This window comes from Aquarana catesbeiana, linkage group LG01 (genome assembly GCF_042186555.1).
Source record: "Aquarana catesbeiana isolate 2022-GZ linkage group LG01, ASM4218655v1, whole genome shotgun sequence".
In the NCBI taxonomy this organism is placed as follows: Eukaryota; Metazoa; Chordata; class Amphibia; order Anura; family Ranidae; genus Aquarana; species Aquarana catesbeiana.
Genome location: NC_133324.1, coordinates 166,290,452 through 166,310,778, shown reverse-complemented (window position 1 = coordinate 166,310,778; position 20,327 = coordinate 166,290,452). Strand labels below are relative to the sequence as shown.

Below are 20,327 nucleotides of genomic sequence, written 5' to 3'. Positions count from 1 at the left end.
GACACTGGGGAGGGAATATGGCTAATTGGGCCCAATTTGGTCATTTTCACTTAGGGGTGTACTCACTATTGTTGCCAGTGGTTTAGACATTAATGGCTGTGTGTTGAGTTATTTTGAGGGGACAGCAAATTTACACTGTTATACAAGCTGTACACTCACTACTTTACATTGTAGCAAAGTGTAATTTCTTCAGTGTTGTCACATGAAAAGATATAATAATATATTTACAAAAATGTGAGGGGTGTACTCACTTTTGTGAGATACTGTGTGTGTGTATATATATATATATACTGTGTGTGTGTGTAATATTGTCATAAACCAGATGTGACCAGAACTGTGTGACTGCGACAGAGTGAACCAGACATAAATAGGTGAAAGTACGTTTATTACAGAAAATAAATATGTAAACACACCATCAATACAGAGTGAACAACCAAACAATCAGTGATATAAAACCAACCAGCATATGTAGCAAGAGGGAGTACCAGAATCGTAGTCAAGCCAGGCCGGGGTCATAAACACGGAATCAGTAGCTGGGAAGGGAGATAAACAGGACAAGAGAGGATGGATGGATCACAGGAGGGACGGGTCAGGTACAAGGCTCAGAATCCAGAGTCCAGGTAACGGACAGGAAACAGGATCAACAGGTTCCAGGAATCAGGCTTCAGGTTCAGGAATCAGGGTAACAGGATGCAGGTCAGGGCTCAAGGACAATACCAGGGCAACATAAGTGTGTAATTGCCGGGTATTCATACTGCAGCTCTGCTAATTAACGTCAGGTGACACCTGTCTGCAGAGGGGAATACCTGCTCCATACTGCCAGGATCCATCCGCTGGTGGACGCCAGTACTGCGGCCCAAAGATGACATAACATTAACAGGGAAAAGCTCTCCTGACAGTTCCAAACTGCCAGGAGACACCTGCTGGTGGACCTCAGTACTGCATGCCAAATAACAGATATTACCAGCGGATGGAACATTTCCTGACAGTACCCCCCCTCAAAGGAGCGGCCCCCAGACGCTCCAACTGGTTGTAATTGTCCATAGTCTATGGCATCAAGCAGAACAACAGATGGGGGTACATCAGGCTGGGCCACAGGCACTTCAGGCTGGGCATCAGGCACCTCAGGGCAGACAGCGGGCTCCGGGTCCTCGAGCTGGGCAGCAGGCTCTGGGTCCTCAAGCTGGGCAGCAGGCTCATCGGACTGGACAGCGGGTACTGAGACATCAGACCAGGCAGCAGGTACTGGACCTTCAGACTGGGCAGCAGACACAGGCGCTGGCACATCAGGCAGAACAACAGGTGGTGGCACAATAGGCTGAACAACGGGTGCATCAGACTGGGCAGTAGTCACTGGAGCGTCAGACTGGAACATGGACACTGGGATGTCAGGCTGAGCAGCAGGCACTGGGACCTCAAACTGGACAGCGGGCACAGGCATTGGTACAACAGGCTGAATAGCAGATACTAGAACCTCAGGCTGGGCAGCAGACGGTGGCCCATCAGGCTGGGCAGCAGACGGTGGCCCATCAGGCTGGGCAGCAGACGTTGGCCCATCAGGCTGGGCAGCAGGCATGGGCACTTCAAGCTGGGCAGCAGGCATGGGCACTTCAAGCTGGGCAGCAGGCATGGGCACTTCAAGCTGGGCAGCAGGCATGGGCACTTCAAGCTGGGCAGCAGGCTCATCAGGCTGGGCAGCGGGCACATCAGGCTGGAGAGCGGGCTCATCAGGCTGGGCAGCGGGCTCATCAAGCTGGGCAGCGGGCTCATCAAGCTGGGCAGCGGGCTCGTCAAGCTGGGCAGCGGGCACATCAGGCTGGAGAGCGGGCACATCAGGCTGGAGAGCAGGCACTGGCACTTCCGGCTGGAACACTGGCACCTCAGGCTTGAACACTGGCACCGAGACATCAGGCTGGAAGGCAGGCACCGAGACGTCAGGCTGGAAGGCAGGCACCGAGACGTCAGGCTGGAAGGCAGACACCGAGACGTCAGGCTGGAAGGCAGGCACCGAGACGTCAGGCTGGAAGGCAGGCACCGAGACGTCAGGCTGGAAGGCAGGCACCGAGACGTCAGAACTGTGTGACTGCGACAGAGTGAACCAGACATAAATAGGTGAAAGTAAGTTTATTACGGAAAATGCATATGTGAACACACCACCAATACAGAGTGAACAACCAATCAGTGATATAAAACCAACCAGCATATGTAGCAAGAGGGAGTACCAGAATCGTAGTCAAGCCAGGCCGGGGTCATAAACACGGAATCAGTAGCTGGGAAGGGAGATAAACAGCACAAGAGAGGATGGATGGATCACAGGAGGGACGGGTCAGATACAAGGCTCAGAGTCCAGAGTCCAGGGTCCAGGGTCCAGGTAACGGACAGGAAACAGGATCAACAGGTTCCAGGAATCAGGCTTCAGGTTCAGGCTACAGGATCAGGTCAGGGCTCAAGGACAATACCAGGGCAACATAAGTGTGCAATTGCCGGGTATTTATACTGCAGCTCTGCTAATTAACGTCAGGTGACACCTGTCTGCAGAGGGGAATACCTGCTCCATACTGCCAGAATCCATCCGCTGGTGGACGCCAGTACTGCGGCCCAAAGATGACATAACATTAACAGGGAAAAGCTCTCCTGACAGTTCCAAACTGCCAGGAGACACCTGCTGGTGGACCTCAGTACTGCATGCCGAATAACAGATATTACCAGCGGATGGAATATATATATATATATATATATATATATATATATATATATATATATATATATATATATATATATATATATATATATACACACTGTGTGTATGTATGTATGCCTTCCTGTCCCTTCTGTATTGAACTGTACTGTACTTGTGCTATCCCCCCCTCTGATGCTATATAAATTGTTTTTAAATAACGTAATAATGTATGTGTGTGTGAAATATATATATTTTGCAAGACTACGTACTGAATGTGGCTTACAAACTCACAGAAGCAACAAATGCAAACAGAGCCCCGGCGGTTAAACCATCACTACAAAGCGATAGCGAATTTTCATCTGAGAACATATTGAAAGCTACTGCCAGGGAATGTCCGGTCAAATATGCATATAAATCAATTAGGCATTCTGGCAATCTGCGAAACAGGCTATGTCAGTATTTGTTTTCTATAGACTATAGTTGGTGTTGAGACAAATTACTAAAGTATCAGGTCCTTTTGAAAACTTCAGTCTATTCACAGCTCATAGTTTTTGGCAGACATTCAGATTTTGATGTCAGAGATTAGTTTTATAGAGGATTCCCAATTGAAACAGATTTATGTAGGCTACTGGCAGTAAAGCCTATACAATTCCCCGCACTGTAATCTGTTAGGTTTCACTGAATGAGATACTTCATGATGCCACAATAGAAGCTTTTTTTTATAGAGTCCCCAGAGCCAAGGTGTATAGATAGAGCATCGTATTTCACAGTCCTGAGAAGAGTTTACACAAGTTAAGAAGATACATGCCAATCTTTTGTCATTTCTAGAACCGCTGTTCACAACTGGGGCTGTCCTGTCCGCAAACTCAATGGGCCACAGGCAGCGAGGTATTCTTTTTCATGAAAGTGCTCAGCCATCATGAAAAGGCTGTTTGATAATGAGAAGATATTCGTTTCACTACACTTCATTTTGAACTCACTCATGCTTGGAGATTTCTTGAAAAGGTCTTTTCTTCACCTTTCTCTATAGTGTATTCCAGCCCACCCACCCTTAATTCATTTTGAAGAGGCCATTGCTTCATGTTAAAATTGGTCATCCTCAAAGAAAATTTGTATGGGTTTTGCTGCTTATGTGTGCGTGTGTGTGTATAATATGTATTATATATATATATATATATATATATATATATATATATATATATATATATATTTATTATTATTATTCAGGATTTATATATAGTGCCAACAGTTTGTGCAGCGCTTTACAACATGAGGGCAGACAGTACACTTACAGTACAAATCAATGCAGGAGGGATCAGAGGGCCCTGCTTATTAGAGTTTACAATCTAGAAGGGAGGGTCAAGTGGATGGAAACAAAAGGTAATAACTGTAGGGGGTGAGCTAATGGAGAAAATGAAAAAACAGTTGTTAGGTGTGGGTAGGGTAGGCTTCTCTGAAGAGAAGGGTCTTCAGGGATTGTCTAAAAGCTAATAGAGTAGGAGATAAGTGGACAGATTGAGGTAGGGCATGCCATAGGATTGGAGAGGCTTTGGAAAAGTCCTGGAGGCAAGCATGGGAGAAGATGACGAGGGAACTAGAGAGCAGGAGGTCTTGAGAGGAACGAAGAGAACGAGTAGGTTGGTATTTAGAGACTAGGCTAGTGATGTAGCTGGGGGCTAAATTGAGGATGGATTTGTACGTAGTTGTTAGTATTTTGAATTGAATTATTTGGCCGAGCGGCAGCCAGTGGAGGGATTGACAGAGAGGAGTAGCAGACACAGAGCGATTGGTAAGGTGGATGAGTCTGGCAGCAGCATTCATGATGGATTGAAGAGGTGATAGACTATGTAAAGTTAAGCTAATGAGAAGGGAGTTGCAGTAGTCGAGGCGAGAGATGACCAGCGAATGAATTAAGAGCTTTGTTGTGTCTTTGGTTAGAAAGGGGAGTATTTTGGAGATGTTGCGGAGGTTGAGGCGGCAGGATTTGGACAGTGATTGGACATGTTGCTTAAAGGAGAGTTCAGAGTCCAGGACTACACCTAGAACTTTGGCATGTGGGGATGGGCTTTTAGTTGTGCCATCAATTTTGACAGAGAGATCAGGGGAAGGGGCATATGGGGGAGGAAAAATTATAAGTTCGGTTTTGGGTAGATTGAGTTTGAGGAAGTGGTGTGACATCCAGACTGATATATCTGATAGTAAATTAGTGATACATGAGGAAACAGAGGGAGTGAGCTGAGGGGTAGAGAAATAGATTTAGGTGTCGTCAGCATAGAGGGGACCCAGGGAGGAGGTGTAGATTGAAAATAGGAGAGGTCCAAGAACAGAACCTTGGGGGACCCCAACTGAGAAAGGAAGAGGAGAGGAAGAAGTAGAGTTGTAAGAAACGCTAAAGGTGCGGTTGGATAAGTAGGAAGAGAACCAGCGAAGAGTACAGTCACGGAGACCAAAGGCGTGAAGATTTTTGAGGAGGAGGGGGTGGTCAACCGTATCAAAGGCAGTAGAGAGGTCCAGGAGTACAGAATAGTGTTGATTGGTTTTGGCCATTAGTAGATTGTTTGTTAGTTTTAGGAGAGCAGTTTCTGTGGAGTGTTGAGGACGAAATCCAGACTGAAGGGGATCAAGAAGGCTATTATCAGCAAGGTGTTGACTCCCAGTCGGTTGTAGACCAGACGTTCGAGGAGTTTGCATAAGAAGGGGAGCATAGAGAAGGGGCGTAGGTTGTTAAGATTGGATGGGTCCAGTGAGGGCTTTTTAACCTCCCTGGCGGTATGATTCTTTCGGATTTTAGGTGCTGAAAGCGGTACAATTATTTTGCATGGAAATTTGGCGTTTTATATTGTAGGTCTGTAAATCTTAACAATAACACACTTAAATCTGTCCGAACCAGAGTCTAGTAGATATCCCGGGTATGATAAAGTTTGAAACACAAAAACATACATTATAATATAATAAATAAAAATAAATAATTTAAAAAAATAAAAATAAATAGTAATAAAATAAATTTCCCCACGATTCACTATCGCTCAATTCTGCAAGTGTTCTAATTTACTATCGCTTTTTTCTAGCTGGTCTAAAGCCACTTTTGACGTAAAGGGACACTTTTGGGTTGCTATGGACAATCTCCAGTTTCCAGGCAGAAAGAACAGTGTATATCATGTAAAACTGCACGCAGGGCATTGGACAAAGCACTAGGGACAAAAGGGATGTGAAATCATTTCATACAGTACTGTAATCTGTAAGATTACAGTACTGTATGTGTTATGATTTTTACTTTTTTTTTTAATTTGCCGCCAGGCTCCGCCCCCGTGCGTCGCGACGCTCGCAGGGAACCGAGCCTGGCACAGAGAGGCTTCGGAGGAGGACACAGCCCGCGGACACTGCGGGGTACATCGCAGGATCCCGGGGACAAGGTAAGTAAGGAGGCACCAGGATCCTGCGATGTAATCCCGAGTGTGGCTCGGGGTTACCACTAATGGTGCTGAATTTAAACCCCGAGCCACACTCGGGAAAACCGCCAGGGAGGTTAAGTATGGGTCTGACAAGTGCATGTTTTAGAGAGTTGGGGAAGATGCCAGAAGAGAGGGAGAGATTGAAGATGTGGGTTAGAGAGTGTAGCATAGAGCCAGAGGGTGAACGTAGCATTTGTGAGGGAACAGGATCCAGAGGGCAGGTGGTAAGGTGGACATTAGCAAGTAGTTTAGCAACCTCATCTATAGTGGTGGGGTTGAAAGAGGTAAGTAATGATTGTGCCTGTGGGCATGAAGTGTAAAGCATGGAGGGTATCGGAACACTAGAGATCTCCTCGCGAATTGTATCAATCTTCTGTTTGAAGTGATTGGCGATCTCCTGACCAGTGAGGGAGTTGGTGGGTGGAGTGCAGTGCTCAGCATAAATGAGCACACCCCAACAGATTTGTCAGAAAACCTTACTTTCCTTTCAGAATCAACGTTTTCTATGTGACACTATACTACAAAGTACTTCTACAAAAGGCGTCCATTGATTGCAGCCAAGATTTGTTAATTTGCACACACAAAAAAGTATTTTTCCTAACAAATTCATTCAAGATCATGTTGCAAAAACGAATACACCACAATAAAAGTCTTAGGACCAAAACTAAATTTTAGACAACAAAATCCTAATTAACAAGAATTCAACTACAGGTGAGGCGAATTATTCACTAAACAGGTGTCCAGCAGACAGTTGATTGTAAAAGGGCGTTACTTAACGAAAAAAAAACCCTCATCGATTTATTTCTTGCCGAACTTGGATCTGACACGCCTACTCGTGCTGAAATTTTTTTTGACAAAGGATCTCTTCTAACTTATAACGCCCTCTCATCCCTACTTCCAAGACGTACTCTCCCCTGGCTCTCAAATTTGCAAAAGAGGAACTTTCTAACTAGCATCAAACCTATCTCAGTATGGTACAGAGAGCATACCCCATTTGATGCACTAAGACTGAACCCCAAAGACACATCTCTTACCGCTGCACAATCATGTTCTCCTCTTGTGGCTCCAAATTGAATAAAGCTAGCTAACAATGGGAGAACAAACTCTCTTTGGACCTGTCGCCAGAAGACTGGGAATGTGTCTATACCCATATACACAAAGGATCGACTTACGTCTCTGCTCGGGAGAATGGGTTTAGAATATATTCGAGATTGTACAGAACACCTGATAAACTCCACAAATTCTACTCTAACGTCTCACCCCTATGTTGGCAATGCAGTAAAGAAGCTGGCTCACGCCTACATATTTGGTGGACATGCCCAGACATACAACCTTTTTGGATGAAGGTACATTGCCTCATTTCTAACATCACAACCTACACACCAGGCTACACTCCTGCACAATACCTCCTACACCCTACTTCTCTACCTCAAACATGATATCAAAAATCTTTGCTCCTCCACCTCATCAATCCAGCAAATATGTGCATTCCTTTGCACTGGAAAGAAAAAACTTGTGTTGGCTTGTTGGGTGCACTTTGTGGATTCTGGGGTCTTATCCTAGGTACCATTAACAACAACCCCAACAATTAAGTCATCTTTCTTGGACCAGAAAGATGGACAATTTATTCACTCATTTTTAGCTTTACATCCTTGTCTAATACTTTCTCTCAACCTCTCCCCACTCCCACTTCCCCTCCCATAAACACCCTGTACCGTGAACCCCCCCCCCCCATTACTGTTTCAGTATTTCCAGTCTTCCCATCCTGGTTTCTAGGTCGCAACAAGGTCAGTCATAGGCAACCCAACAAATGCTCAGTTCTCATCTTTCAGGCTTAACCGGTAGTCCTGATATAGCCCACCTATACACTTAGAGCAGTTCCGAAACATCCACAGATGGTGCTCTGTTATCCCCAGTACTAAAGTTATAGTTTTTGTCTCATAAAGACGATGTTCTCTTACTGAGTTCTTATATGTTTTGCGATATGCCTATTTCTTTGATATGTCACAAGTAACACTTTGTCATTGCACCGCTTCTAAATAATGCTCCCGGTTATTATGTATTTTACTGTACTTCATGATTGTGGCGGCTGCGACCGCAACTATAATTCCTGTTATATCTCATTTTGAAAACCAATAAACTTTTTGGAAAGAAAACAAAAAAAAAAAAGAAGAAAACCCCCTTCACAATTCACGCTGTCAGCTATGGCACCACATGGAAGAGAAATGTCATAACACCTGAGAAAGAAAATCATTTCTTTACACAAGAAAGGTGAAGGCTACAAGAAGATCAGCAAAGCTTTACCTATCAGTCAGAATACTGTAGCAAAATTGATATAAAAATTTAACAATCATGTGTGTTGCGTTTGTTACAATATGATTTGTTTTTATTAATCGGACTTACGATACATGGGACATAACATTACATAATAGTGGTTGGTCATAGAGATATTGTCAGTTTTGGGCTTGAGTAGATTTCTCAAACAAATACTGTTTTATACAGTGGGGTAAATATCATTGTTGTATTCAATTGACAGTTCAATTAACAGGTTATTGTTTCTACAGCTACAGTAAACAAGTAAGAAATGTACTTTTCTGAGGTTCTTTCAGCTCTCAAACTGAAAGAATGACTGTTAGATTACTGTCAGGTGTTGGCTTGATTAGACAGTGGTATGTAGACAACATTTTTGTATTCAATTGACAGTTTGCAACAGTCCATTGTTTCTACAGCTACAGTAAACAGGTATCTTTTCTGTTGTTTGTTAACTATGGTAAACAGCCTGACACATAAAAGGGGTGAGTAGGGACACACACACATACACACACACTCACACACCATCATGCTGTAACATCTGACGCCACTCATGATAGAATAAACTTGCCTGATGCTTCAGGAGAATCGTTGCCAATGGAGATCACGAACATACAGTAACAGAAGATAAGTAACCTTTAAGTGTATTTGTACTATTATAGACCATAGGCTGTTCCGTTTGCTAGGCATTTTGCTTGTTATAGATATCTGTCAGTCTTGTATTGTATTCCTAATATTGTAATAGTTTTTGTATGTACAGCATCTTTGTATAGTAAAGCACATTTACACACTGCAGAAATCTCAGCTTCCTTGCTTATACCACAGAGTAACCTTGCTAGATAGACGCAAGCAAAACATTATGGAACTGCAATCATGTCACAGAGACTCCACGGAAGTTAAAGTGGAAGTAAACCTTCCTATCATTTTCAGCCAAAGCAGGTGCCATCTTAGCCTCTGTTTAATCTAAAACTACCATGATCCTGCACACGTGATCAGTTATAACACCAGCCATTGAATGGTTTGACAGTTTGGTTGAGAACACAACCAATGTGACAGTTAAATTCCCGGCACGTGCCAGAAATGGAACTGTTTTTTTTAAACTTAAATCGATGGATTTACTTTCACTTTAACACCTCGACAAGAGCGTCTTCTGATGAGAAGAATTGAAGAAAATCACGATGCAAGTTCACTGCAGTTAGCTAAAGAAGTTGAAAGCCAAACTAGGGTGATTGTTTCCTGTGATGCAATACAGCATACACTGCATGCATGGGTTTTGTCCACGAAGGAAGCCTCTCCTAAAGCCCATGCACAAAAAAGCCCACCTAGAATTTGCCAGGGCCCATGCTGAAAAAGAAGAAGACTACTGGGACTCTGTACTCTGGAGTGATGAGACCGAATAAATGTTTTTGGAAATGATGTTTTTAAAACTGTATGGCGTCACAAAGGTGAGGAGCACAAAGAAAAATTCATGGTGCCTACAGTGAAACATGGTGGTGGCAGTGTCTTTCTGTGGGATTGCATGAGTGCTGCTGGTGTCAGGGAGCTGCATTTCATTGATGGTACAGTATCATGAATTCACAGATGTACTGCTCTATATTGAAAGAAAAGATGCTACCATCCATTGGTGCCCTTGGTCATTGTGCATTTTTCCAACATGACAATGATCCAAAACACACATCTAAGGCCACTGTTGCATTCCTGAAGAACAGGGTGAAAGTGATTTAGTGGCCAAGTGCTGTATGTCTCCTGATCTGAACCCAATCGTACACCTATGGGGAATTCTAAAAAGACATGTTGAGCATCACTCTCCATCCAGGATCCAGGCTCTAATGCCTCGTTTCCACTGAGCGGATCAGTTCGGGTCGGTACAGTTTGAAAGGCCTAGAATGGTCCGGCCTATTCAGGTGAGCATTTCCACTGCAAGTCGGACCGCCAGGGGCCATACGTGGGTTTAGAAAAAATGATTAGCATGGCGTCACACGTCCACCAATCAGTGGAATGTATCGTAGCTCCGCCCTAACCGAACCGTACCATTTCCTATGGCCCCACATCTGAAGCAGGACCCAGAATGGTGTGGTTCAGTTGTATGGGCCACTTTCATAATGGAAACACTCAAAATAGCGTACCGTACCGAACCTATCTGCTCAAGAGGTCCTTCTTGAAGAATGGAAAAAAATAGATGATGCAATATATCGCCAACTTGTTCATTACATGCCTAGAAGACTTGGTGCTGTCCTTAGAAATCACGAAGGTCATACAAAATACTAGATATAGTAGTTTTTGTTGTGGGGTGTATTCATTTTTGCATTAATTTGAGTAAAACTGAAGATTTTGTAATGTAAGTTATATTATTAACCTTACTTTCATGAGCTAAACAAATGTTCTAAAAAAACTCAGTTTTGTCTAAATTTTGGAAATTTATTTTTATGTTCATTGAGATGAATAAAATCTTACTTTTCAAAATGTGTGTACTCCATTTATATATTTAAAAAATAAAGCAGTAATAAACCCCAAATTAAAAATACTGTATTGCAGCTTACCAATCAGTCGCTGCATTAGTTTTCTTTTTTTAGGCTTTATTTGTCTGTTTTCACCTGGTGATCTGGCCAGTAACACACCTCCTGTATTAGAATGCCTCAACTCTGGATAAAGGAGCAACAGATACACCTTTGAACAACAGCATTGTCAGTCTTGGAGGAGTGTAGTGTTAGTTGTATTAGCAGTTTTAAATACACTAAACAAATTGAAGCCAAACTCCAACACTTTATAAGCAGTTTCTGCAAAAGTTTTTTGTTTGTTTTGGGATAAAGGTTTTACATAAATAAAAGCTGATCGTTCTAAGCACCCCTGTCAGTAGTACGTGGTTTGTCTCAACCCTCTAACTGTTGCATCTACAGGAGAGCTTGGTCTGTTGAAAAACAGATTTACTGGCCAGATCAGCAGGTGAAAATAAAAGGAAGCAAGCATAAAAAAGGAAACTAATACAGCCATCACACTGCTTTTTCCCACTTTTGGGAACATGTTGCATGTTCCACCCGTTGTTAGGGTGGAACTGGTAACACGTTCCCACTACTGAGAAAGGAAGGAACACCGACCTAGTGCATGAATATGTGAATGAGTGTGGCGTCAGACAGTGCAACTCCAGTCTGGTCTGTGACCAATACCGGTGTGCCGAGTGAAACATGTGAGAGGGGATGGTTAGGATAGTTGGAATGGCACTGGCTGAGGTCACATTCATTCACATATTGATGCACTGAGTCAGAGAGCGGTGTCCCTTCCTTTATCTGTTGATACTTCTACAACCCTACATGGTACATAGGCACCTGCTCCTTCACTGCAACTGTCAGGGAGATCTTTCTCCCAGCTTAGAAGGGCACTGCAAGTTATACCTGGATCAGTGTTCTCACTGCTGCAGCCATTCTCTGACCTGCTGCCTCTTGTGGCAGCGAAGCTGGGATCTTCTCCCTGAACTTGCTGTCACAATTAAAATAAAAAAATGTGAATGGGAGAACTACTGTACGAGAACTGACAGCCTTTGCAACTGTCGGCTTTTACTCATCAATGAACTACCAGGGTGTTGTTGAGCACTCTAGGTAGTTTATTATTTCTTCCTGTAATTGTGTAACTGCCTGCTCATAGGAGGTATTACACAGGCAGTCTGGAGGGTTCAGTGATTTGCAGGCTTCTAGTAAACAAAAAATAATAAATGCACATTTTTTTTACCTGCAAAAAAAGTGCATTTATTATTATATTATTACAAAGGTGAACTTATCCTTTAACGATTAACCACTTAGATGAGTGCCACATTAACTTAAGGGACTATTTATAAAGCAGTACATTTGACATGCACTAAACATTGACTGCTTGTGAATTAATCACTATTACAGTGCATCTGGAAAGTATTCACTTTTTCCACATTTTTCCACAAAAAAATCACATGTACGTAAGTATTCACAGCCTTTGCTCAATACTTTGGTCAAGCACTTTTGGCACCAATTACAGTCTCAAGTCTTTTTGAGTATGATGCTACAAGCTTGGCACACCTATTTTTTGGCAGTTTCTTCCATTCTTCTTTGCAGAACCTTTCAAGCTCCATCAGGTTGGATAGGGAGCGTCAGTGCACAGCCATTTTCAGATCTCTCCAGAGATGTTCCAGTCTGGGCTCTGGCTGGGCCACTCAAGGACATTCACAGTGTTGTCACTCTTTTGTTATCTTGACCTGTTGGAAGATGAACCTTCGCCCCAGTCTGAGGTACAGAGCTCTCTGGAGCAGGATTTCATCAAGGATGTCTCTGTACATTGCTGAATTCATATTTCCCTCAGTCCCAATTAGTTTCCCAGTTCCTGCCACTGAAAAACATCCCCAAAGCATGATGCTGCCACCACCATGTTTCACTGTAGGGATGGTATTGGCCAGGTGATGAGCAGTACCTGGTTTCCTCCAGACATGACGCTTGCCATTCAGGCCAAAGATTTTCAATCTTTGTTTCATTCATTTCATTTCAAGTGCTTTTTGGCAAACTCCAGGCAGGCTGTCATGTGTCTTTTACTAAGAAGTGGCTTCCGTCTGGCCTGACTGGTAGAGTGCTGCAGAGATGATTGTTCTTCTGGAAAGTTCTCCTCTCTCTACAGAGAATGTTGGAGCTCTCTTAGAGTGACCATCAGGTTTTTGGTCACCTCCCTGACTAAGGCCCTTCTCCCCCAATCGCTGTTTGACTGGGCAGCCGGCTGTAGGAAGGCCCTTCTCCCCCAATCGCTGTTTTACCGGGCAGCAGGCTGTAGGAAGAGTCCTGGTGGTTCCAAACTATTACCCTTTATGGAAGATGGAGGCCACTGTGCTAATTGGGACCTTCAGTGCTGCAGAATTTTTTTCTGCATCCTTCCCCAGTTCTGTGTCTCAATACAATCCTGTCCCCTAGGTCTACAGACAATTCCTTGGACTTCATTCATGGCTTGCTCTGGCATGCACTGTTAACTGTGGGACCTTATATAGACAGGTGTGTGCCTTTCCAGATCATGTCCAATCAACTAAATTTACCACAGGTGGACCCCAATCAAGTTGTAGAAACATCTCAAGGATGGTCAGTGGAACAGGATTTACCTGAGCTCAATTTTGAGTGTCATTGCAAAGGCTGTGAATACTTATGTACATGTGTTTTTTTTTTTTTTTTTTTTTCATTTTTTTTTTTTTTTTAATAAATTTGCAAAGATTTCAAACAAACTTTTTTCATGTTGTCATTATGGGGCATTGTTTCTAGAATTTTGAGGAAAACAATAAATTTGATCCATTTTGGAATAAGGCTGTAACATACCAAAATGTGGAAAAAGTGAAGCGTGTGAATACTTTCCTGGATGCACTGTATTTAAAACACATACACCAGGAAGAGAAACCCACTCTGACTATATGATGAATGTAACTTTTAAGCCTAGTACACACTATTCGTTTAACCCACTGCCCTCAAGGAGCTTACAATCTAAGGTCCCTAAGTCACATTCATATATACACATACTAGGGCCAATTTAGACAGGAGCCAGTTAACCTACTGCATGTCTTTGGAGTGTGGGAGGAAACTGGAGCACCCAGAGGAAACCCGCACAGGGAGAACATGCAAACTCCATGCAGGTAGTGCCGTGGCTGGCATTCGAACCAACAACCCTAGTGCTGCTAGACGGAAGTCCTAACCACTTAGCCCCAGTGAGGTTTTTAAGAAAGTGTGCAGCCACTGTTTGCATACCTCATTTACACCCACTAAAGAGAGAGCGGGATCCAGGCCTGGATTACAAGAGTAGCTAATGGGAATTACTAATATTTTAACAGGTATGACATGTATGTATTTCAGTTGTACAATTAACTGTTTACCTAGAGTTTAGCTCTAAGGAAGACTTCTCCACTATTATAATAAAACATGTATTACACTATTTGTGTGTATTTTTGTTTTTTTCTATCAGCATTGAAGAATGTCTGGAAAAGCTGCGTTTGGAAACAAATGAAAAGTGTGGGGTTGTTCTACAGAACAATGCAGACTACTTGGAGAGGCTGAATAATCACTCCGTGTCCTGCTCAGTGACTGATATTCCTCTGGCAGATATCATGGTGTTCCTTCAGACTGTGGTAAAAATATATATATATATTTTTATGAAATAAGATTTGTGGCAGAAAAATGTAGGTTTTCACCATCATTCTTCCAAAACAGGATTGAAGATTAGTGGGTTAAAATGGGTTGAAGTGAGCTTTGGAACCTTCTAACCTACTCTATGCAAAACTAAACAAAGTGACTGTAGTTTTGTAGTTATGTAATAATTAGGGTTGCCACCTCATCCCTTTAAATCCAAACACACATGAATTACACAGGTTCTTAGGCTAATTTAATGCAGATAAGGCACCAAGTGAGTTACCACCTTAATCAGCCACAGAACCAGTGTCATTAATATGTGTTCGGGCTTAAAGTGATGAGGTGGCAACCCTAGTAAAAGTATTAGAAGGTATCTGACACTTGTCTTGGCTTTGCACAAAAAAAAAAAAAAAAAAAAAAGGTCTTTTTTTCTGTTGTCACTCTTTTATGTTTCTATATGTGGCCAAGTTTGGATTTTTTTGCACCTTAATCAAACTTTCAGTAGATGAAGTTTAGTTTAATGAGTTGAATAAGTGCATATGGTAACATGTCTGTCATCCATTTTTAATATACAATACATTAAATCTTGGTGGGCAGTGATACTGATTGTTTAATGAAATTAGGTAAACTACTGCAACTGAAATGTTGCTACCCCAGGTTGGGACCTTTGAGATGTTAACTATAAATCAAGACCATAAAAAAGGTTTTTCAGAAAAGAGTTGAACAATTTCCAAATGTGCAGAAAAATGGTTGCTGGATGATTTACCACACTACGTAAGATTGACTTTATCTGAAATCGACATGGTCTAGCTGTTAAAGGAGTTGTTTCCATTGATTATATCTGTATAGTTGTTTAGTGGCAGCATTTCCTCCATCATCTAGTCTGTAGCTGAATGGCTAATTGTAAAAAAGTGCTGACTTAAATGAGAATTCCAGGTTTCCTGGCGTTTTAAATAAATTGTTTGGAGCAGCCTGACTGGCTGCTGTTTAGGCTGTAATGTAATGTAGTAACTTGTGCTACATACAGTAAGTAGTATGAGGCACTTTCCTTATATTGCCACACATAGCAGAAGTTGGTTGTACACCATTTATGCCATTTAGGAAAACCCTTGTGTTTTTTTCAGTGAATACAAGGCTTCCTCTGATTGGCTTAGGTAGAAATTTTGTAACATCATCTGTCTGCCTATTCACCTCTGCCAATCAGAGGAAACCTTGTATTCATTGATAAAAATACAAGGCTTATCAAAATGGCAGTGATGCAATACAACCAACTCTCTCTATATCTAGTTAGTGAAGGGGAAGTCCATCTTGCTGCTGCCAGAACATAGCATCCCTTAAAGTGGCTGTATACCCCTTTTTTACATTTTTACCTACTGGAAAGCATATGATAAGGCTTACCTGTAGGTAAAATGAATATCTCCTAAACCTATATGGTTTAGGAGATATTTACCTTGCATGCAGCCGCTGGTGTAAGCGGCGCATGCTCAGTGAAGGGCCGGCATATCGTGTCGGAACGGAGGACTCCCGCGCGCATATGTACACCAATGCATCAGTGGGATATCTCAACAGACATATCAGAGAAAACGACTATCTAATACAAATACAGCAGCAATATAATCAATAGCAATGGACATAATTTCCCAGTAAAACATAAAGTAATAATGGACAGCCCTGGGCAAGCCATTATGAGTAACTTGGTAACCCCAATCAGTATATCTCTCTCACCCACGTAGACTGGGGAGAGGAAGGCCTAGCAAGTATGGTGTAATACTGCATCTGTGTAAACTGTATACAAAGAAGAGTAATGTTGTTATAAACAGCTGGTAACCTGTCAGTTCAAACAGTAGAGAAGAAAGAGAGCAGTTAGAATGGTGAACATGGTACACCCCAGCCCTATTCTTCCAGCAAAATATATTGTATTCATGGTTGCCACGCTTTGTCAAATTTATTTTGGTTACTGGGTTGGCAACAAGTATATTTATCATTAATCATGATCCAATTACATTTTTGTTTGATGTATGTATGTAGCATAAACTACAGTATACAGCACTGTGTTCCAGCAGCAGTATGCAGACTGCCCATTCCATTTTCAAAACAAAACTGAGTTGCACTGAGCACTGCTCAGCCATTCACAGGAAGCTTTGTATTGTTATCAATGAATACAAGACTTAAGTTGGATACACACTATACAATTTTCTTTAGATTTTTTTTCCTTTAGATTTACCAAAACCATATAATATGAGGTCAAACTTAAACACTTTCAATATGTATGCAATCAGGCAGGCACTACCAACACATGGTTGAAGGTAAATCTAAAGGAAATTGAACAACAAAAGTTGCATAGTGTGTATCCAGCTTTACTATGATTGACCGAGGTTGAAAGATCAAGATGTCATCCACCTGCTTCTCAGCCAATCAGAGGAAGCCAAACTTTTTTTAGCTTGTCAGGTTGCTTTAAGTGGCAGTGTCCTTCGATCAAAGTTCATCCCTTTGTTCTGCAGATGAATGAATCGGATGCAAAACTAAAAATTTTATTATTTCATGTCTGAAAAGTGTTGATGGTTCTTTTTTTTTTTTTTTACAGCTGCACCTGCAGGAGCTGCTGTATGTATGTATGTATGTATGTATGTACACATCAACTCCTGGGATCATTTTCAGAGCTGAGAATTGCTGGCTTTTTTACGGGTGGTGGAGGGACATGGCAGGAGGGCATAAGGTTTGGACATTGATGGAATATGTGAAGCACGTCCAATGTCCTTAACTGGGTCAAGAGATTCTCTGGGTAAAGATGTTGACCTTCTTTTATATCAGGGTCCTTATCTCATTGGTTAGAGCAGTGGTCTCCAAACTGCGGCCCTTGCACGGCCCTTGCTTGCCTTTATCCGGCCCTTGAGGCATAATTCCTGCCACTGACACCAACAATGGGACATAATTCCTGCCACTGACACCAACAATGGGGCGCAATTCCTGCCACTAACACCAGCAATGGGGCACAATTCCTGCTACTGACACCAACAATGGGGCATAATTCCTTTCAATAAATGTTGCCGCTCAGACCAAGACTCCCTGAAGCATACGCCCTAACAAGACTCACAAGTGCAGGCTCTGCAATGGATCAGTCAGCAAAAAAGAAGTCCTGGACGGCCGCACACTAATACAACACCTTTATTCCAAAAAGTATTAAGATCAAAAGCATAATTTCTTTCACTGAAAACAAAAATGGGTCCCTATTCCTCCCACTGACACCAACTATTTCTCTCCTGAATACCAAAGACCAGGCATTGTTTAATGCCACTGGGCACATCAGCCCCCCTAAAGTCTTAAGGACAGTAAACTGGTTTGGAAACCCCTGGGTTAGAGGCTTATTTTGCCATTTATTTGAGGCACACTCAAAAAATGGACTGGTCAGACCCTGGTATTGCTGAACACCATATGTGCCTTCTTCGCTGTTTACTTCCTTTTATATGTAGCTATAAAGAGTGACAAAGCAATTAGTCTGTGTAATAAAATGTAATGTCCCTACTGCCACCGTCAAAGTTAGGAGTGCCCTCTTTGAGGATGATTGCTGCTCGGGCCATTTACAATAGTTTAGGAAAAACATTACCTAGACACCCTTTTTAAATAGGTATTTGACTAATTGCAATGTATTGGGAATTTCTTAAATGTTTCCACGAAAATAGCTTTTTGTGATATCATGATCTTATTCTGTTCCTTTTCATAATTTTCCTTAGCAACATTTGTTGAAAAACAGCGAAGGTCAGGAAGATATGATCCTACAGCTTCTAGTGGACCTTTCCAGTGAGTGTGGTGTAACTTTTCCTACTTCAGCCAGTGGAGGATATTTTCAATTCGCATCTCAGACCTCACTACATGCTATTGATGATGACTTGTCCGTGGATCTGCAGACTGTATGGGATGATGTGAGACTGCATTTACGGCGTCATCTAGTTGCAAAATTGCAAGCCACTTCTCATACTTCCAATAGCCAGTCTGGAATTCGGATAAAATCTAAGTGTTTGCAGTACCTGTTTTTTCTTTTCCCGGAGTCTGATGTCCTTGTTAAATACCAGAATATCCAGCATCATTTTGTTGTTGAACTTCTTCAAAGCTACAGAGGGAGAAGTACTGAAAATATACTTGGAGCTTACGAGAATGCTGTTCCCAAGCTGTATGCAATGATAAAAGAGGATATGTTTGTTTTAAGCCATGTTATAGACTCTTCATTAATTATTACGTTTATCAATGAGACTTTCTTTGAAGCCATCACAGAAGAGATGAAAACATTCTTTGAAATACTTTGTGAAACTGGCACAGAGGAGCAGGCTCTCCAGCCACCCCGGCTCAACAAGAAGAAGCACAAGCAGAGAGTCCATGCCCTTGGTAAGTAGTAAATTATTCCCAGTTGTTTATATTGATGATTTGTCATTTCTAGACATTTGTCTCATTTGTCAAAAGATGTTTTATGTAAACTAATGAACAGTAATTCTCATCATATAAATTACTGGAGTTCTTTGTACTAGGAATAGATTTTTCTATTTTATAGGGAGATAGTTTAGTCCAACATATGTAGTTAAATGTGTTCCTGAAATTGTATAATGAAAAACAAAAAAGAGAATGCAGCATACATATCTAAAACTTTTGTTTTTCATCTTTTTTTGAATAAATTAAGCCACTCTGAATAGAATCCTCTGCTCCCGGGTAACTTTGCCCTGAAACACTTCGTGGTATGTTTATAAAGCAGTTAATGTGGCATTCACCAAACATTCTGTGTAGGTGTATATTCCTTTTTTAAAAGAGTGTGGAATAATCGTAATCTTTGTCAAGGTTTACTGCTCTTTTTGGCTCAGTTGTAGAGACAATGGTTTGACTAGACAGGAAGTAATAGAAAGTTGCAACAGGGGCACAAACTGTAATATAAAAATAACAGACATTCTAGCCTTCCCCTATTCCACTGAACAAAAGCATTTTTTTTTACTTCTGTCTGGGTTGCCCTTGAAGATTTTTCCTCGCTTCTTGTCTGGTGAAACTGTTGTCATTGGGACCAAAAGAGAGGACAGATCTTTCTAACATAGCCCCATAAAACACTGAGGAGCATTGTGATAGCCATATTCGACCTGGTTGCAAAATACCATGGGATATTTAAACAAAGTTTTCAGAGATGTTTTTGTTGGAGCCTGGAGTGAGCTAGCTTGTGTGTTGGAATTTTCCCATAGATAGGGACAGGCTTACAGCATATCCAAAACAGCTAATCTATTTGATTTTTTATGCATTAGACTCTAAAATTCAGAAAGTGGGGCAAAAAAAAATGGCCTGATGAAGATGACTAGCAAAATAATATTGCCAAAAATGGGAAGTTGCAACACCTTGTTGTTGTCTAGAGGCCAGCAAAGCTTTCTTGGGTGTTCAGTGGGCTTTGTTGGTACAGGTCACTATTTGACTTTAATATGGCTGTTCAGGAACTTGAGTAGATCGCAAATATAAATGTTTCTTTATCACTTATTAAGGGACAGCGGATCAGAAGTAATTCAGAGACAAATGGGTTATACTACTGCCTTCAGGGGGAATTTGACATTGCCAAACAAAAAAGCCATTGGCTGTCCACGTATAACAATTCCCACTCTGACAATGCTCTCCTTGTGTCCAAGGAGAAAAGCTTTGCAATTGTTATTTGACATGTTTTGTTTTCTTAATCGTACATCATGGTACACAGAGCCATAGTAATTACTGTGTGGGTTATAGGCCACCTTCATGTGATGGACACTGGTACACCCT

At 41.9% G+C, this 20,327-nt stretch overlaps 1 protein-coding gene across 7 annotated transcripts in view; it reads left to right on the top strand.

Annotated features, from left to right (window-relative positions):
• Nucleotides 1-20,327, top strand: part of KIAA0825 (KIAA0825 ortholog) — a 784,945-nt gene that overhangs the window by 30,329 nt on the left and 734,289 nt on the right. For 6 of the 7 annotated variants that reach the window (XM_073624511.1, XM_073624512.1, XM_073624513.1 and 3 more), the window contains exons 3-4: nt 14,392-14,554; nt 18,287-18,935. In XM_073624511.1, the coding sequence (XP_073480612.1) occupies nt 14,392-14,554; nt 18,287-18,935 (812 nt within the window). The remainder of the gene's footprint in view (nt 1-14,391; nt 14,555-18,286; nt 18,936-20,327) is intronic. The other variant, XM_073624514.1, reaches the window with a different exon arrangement.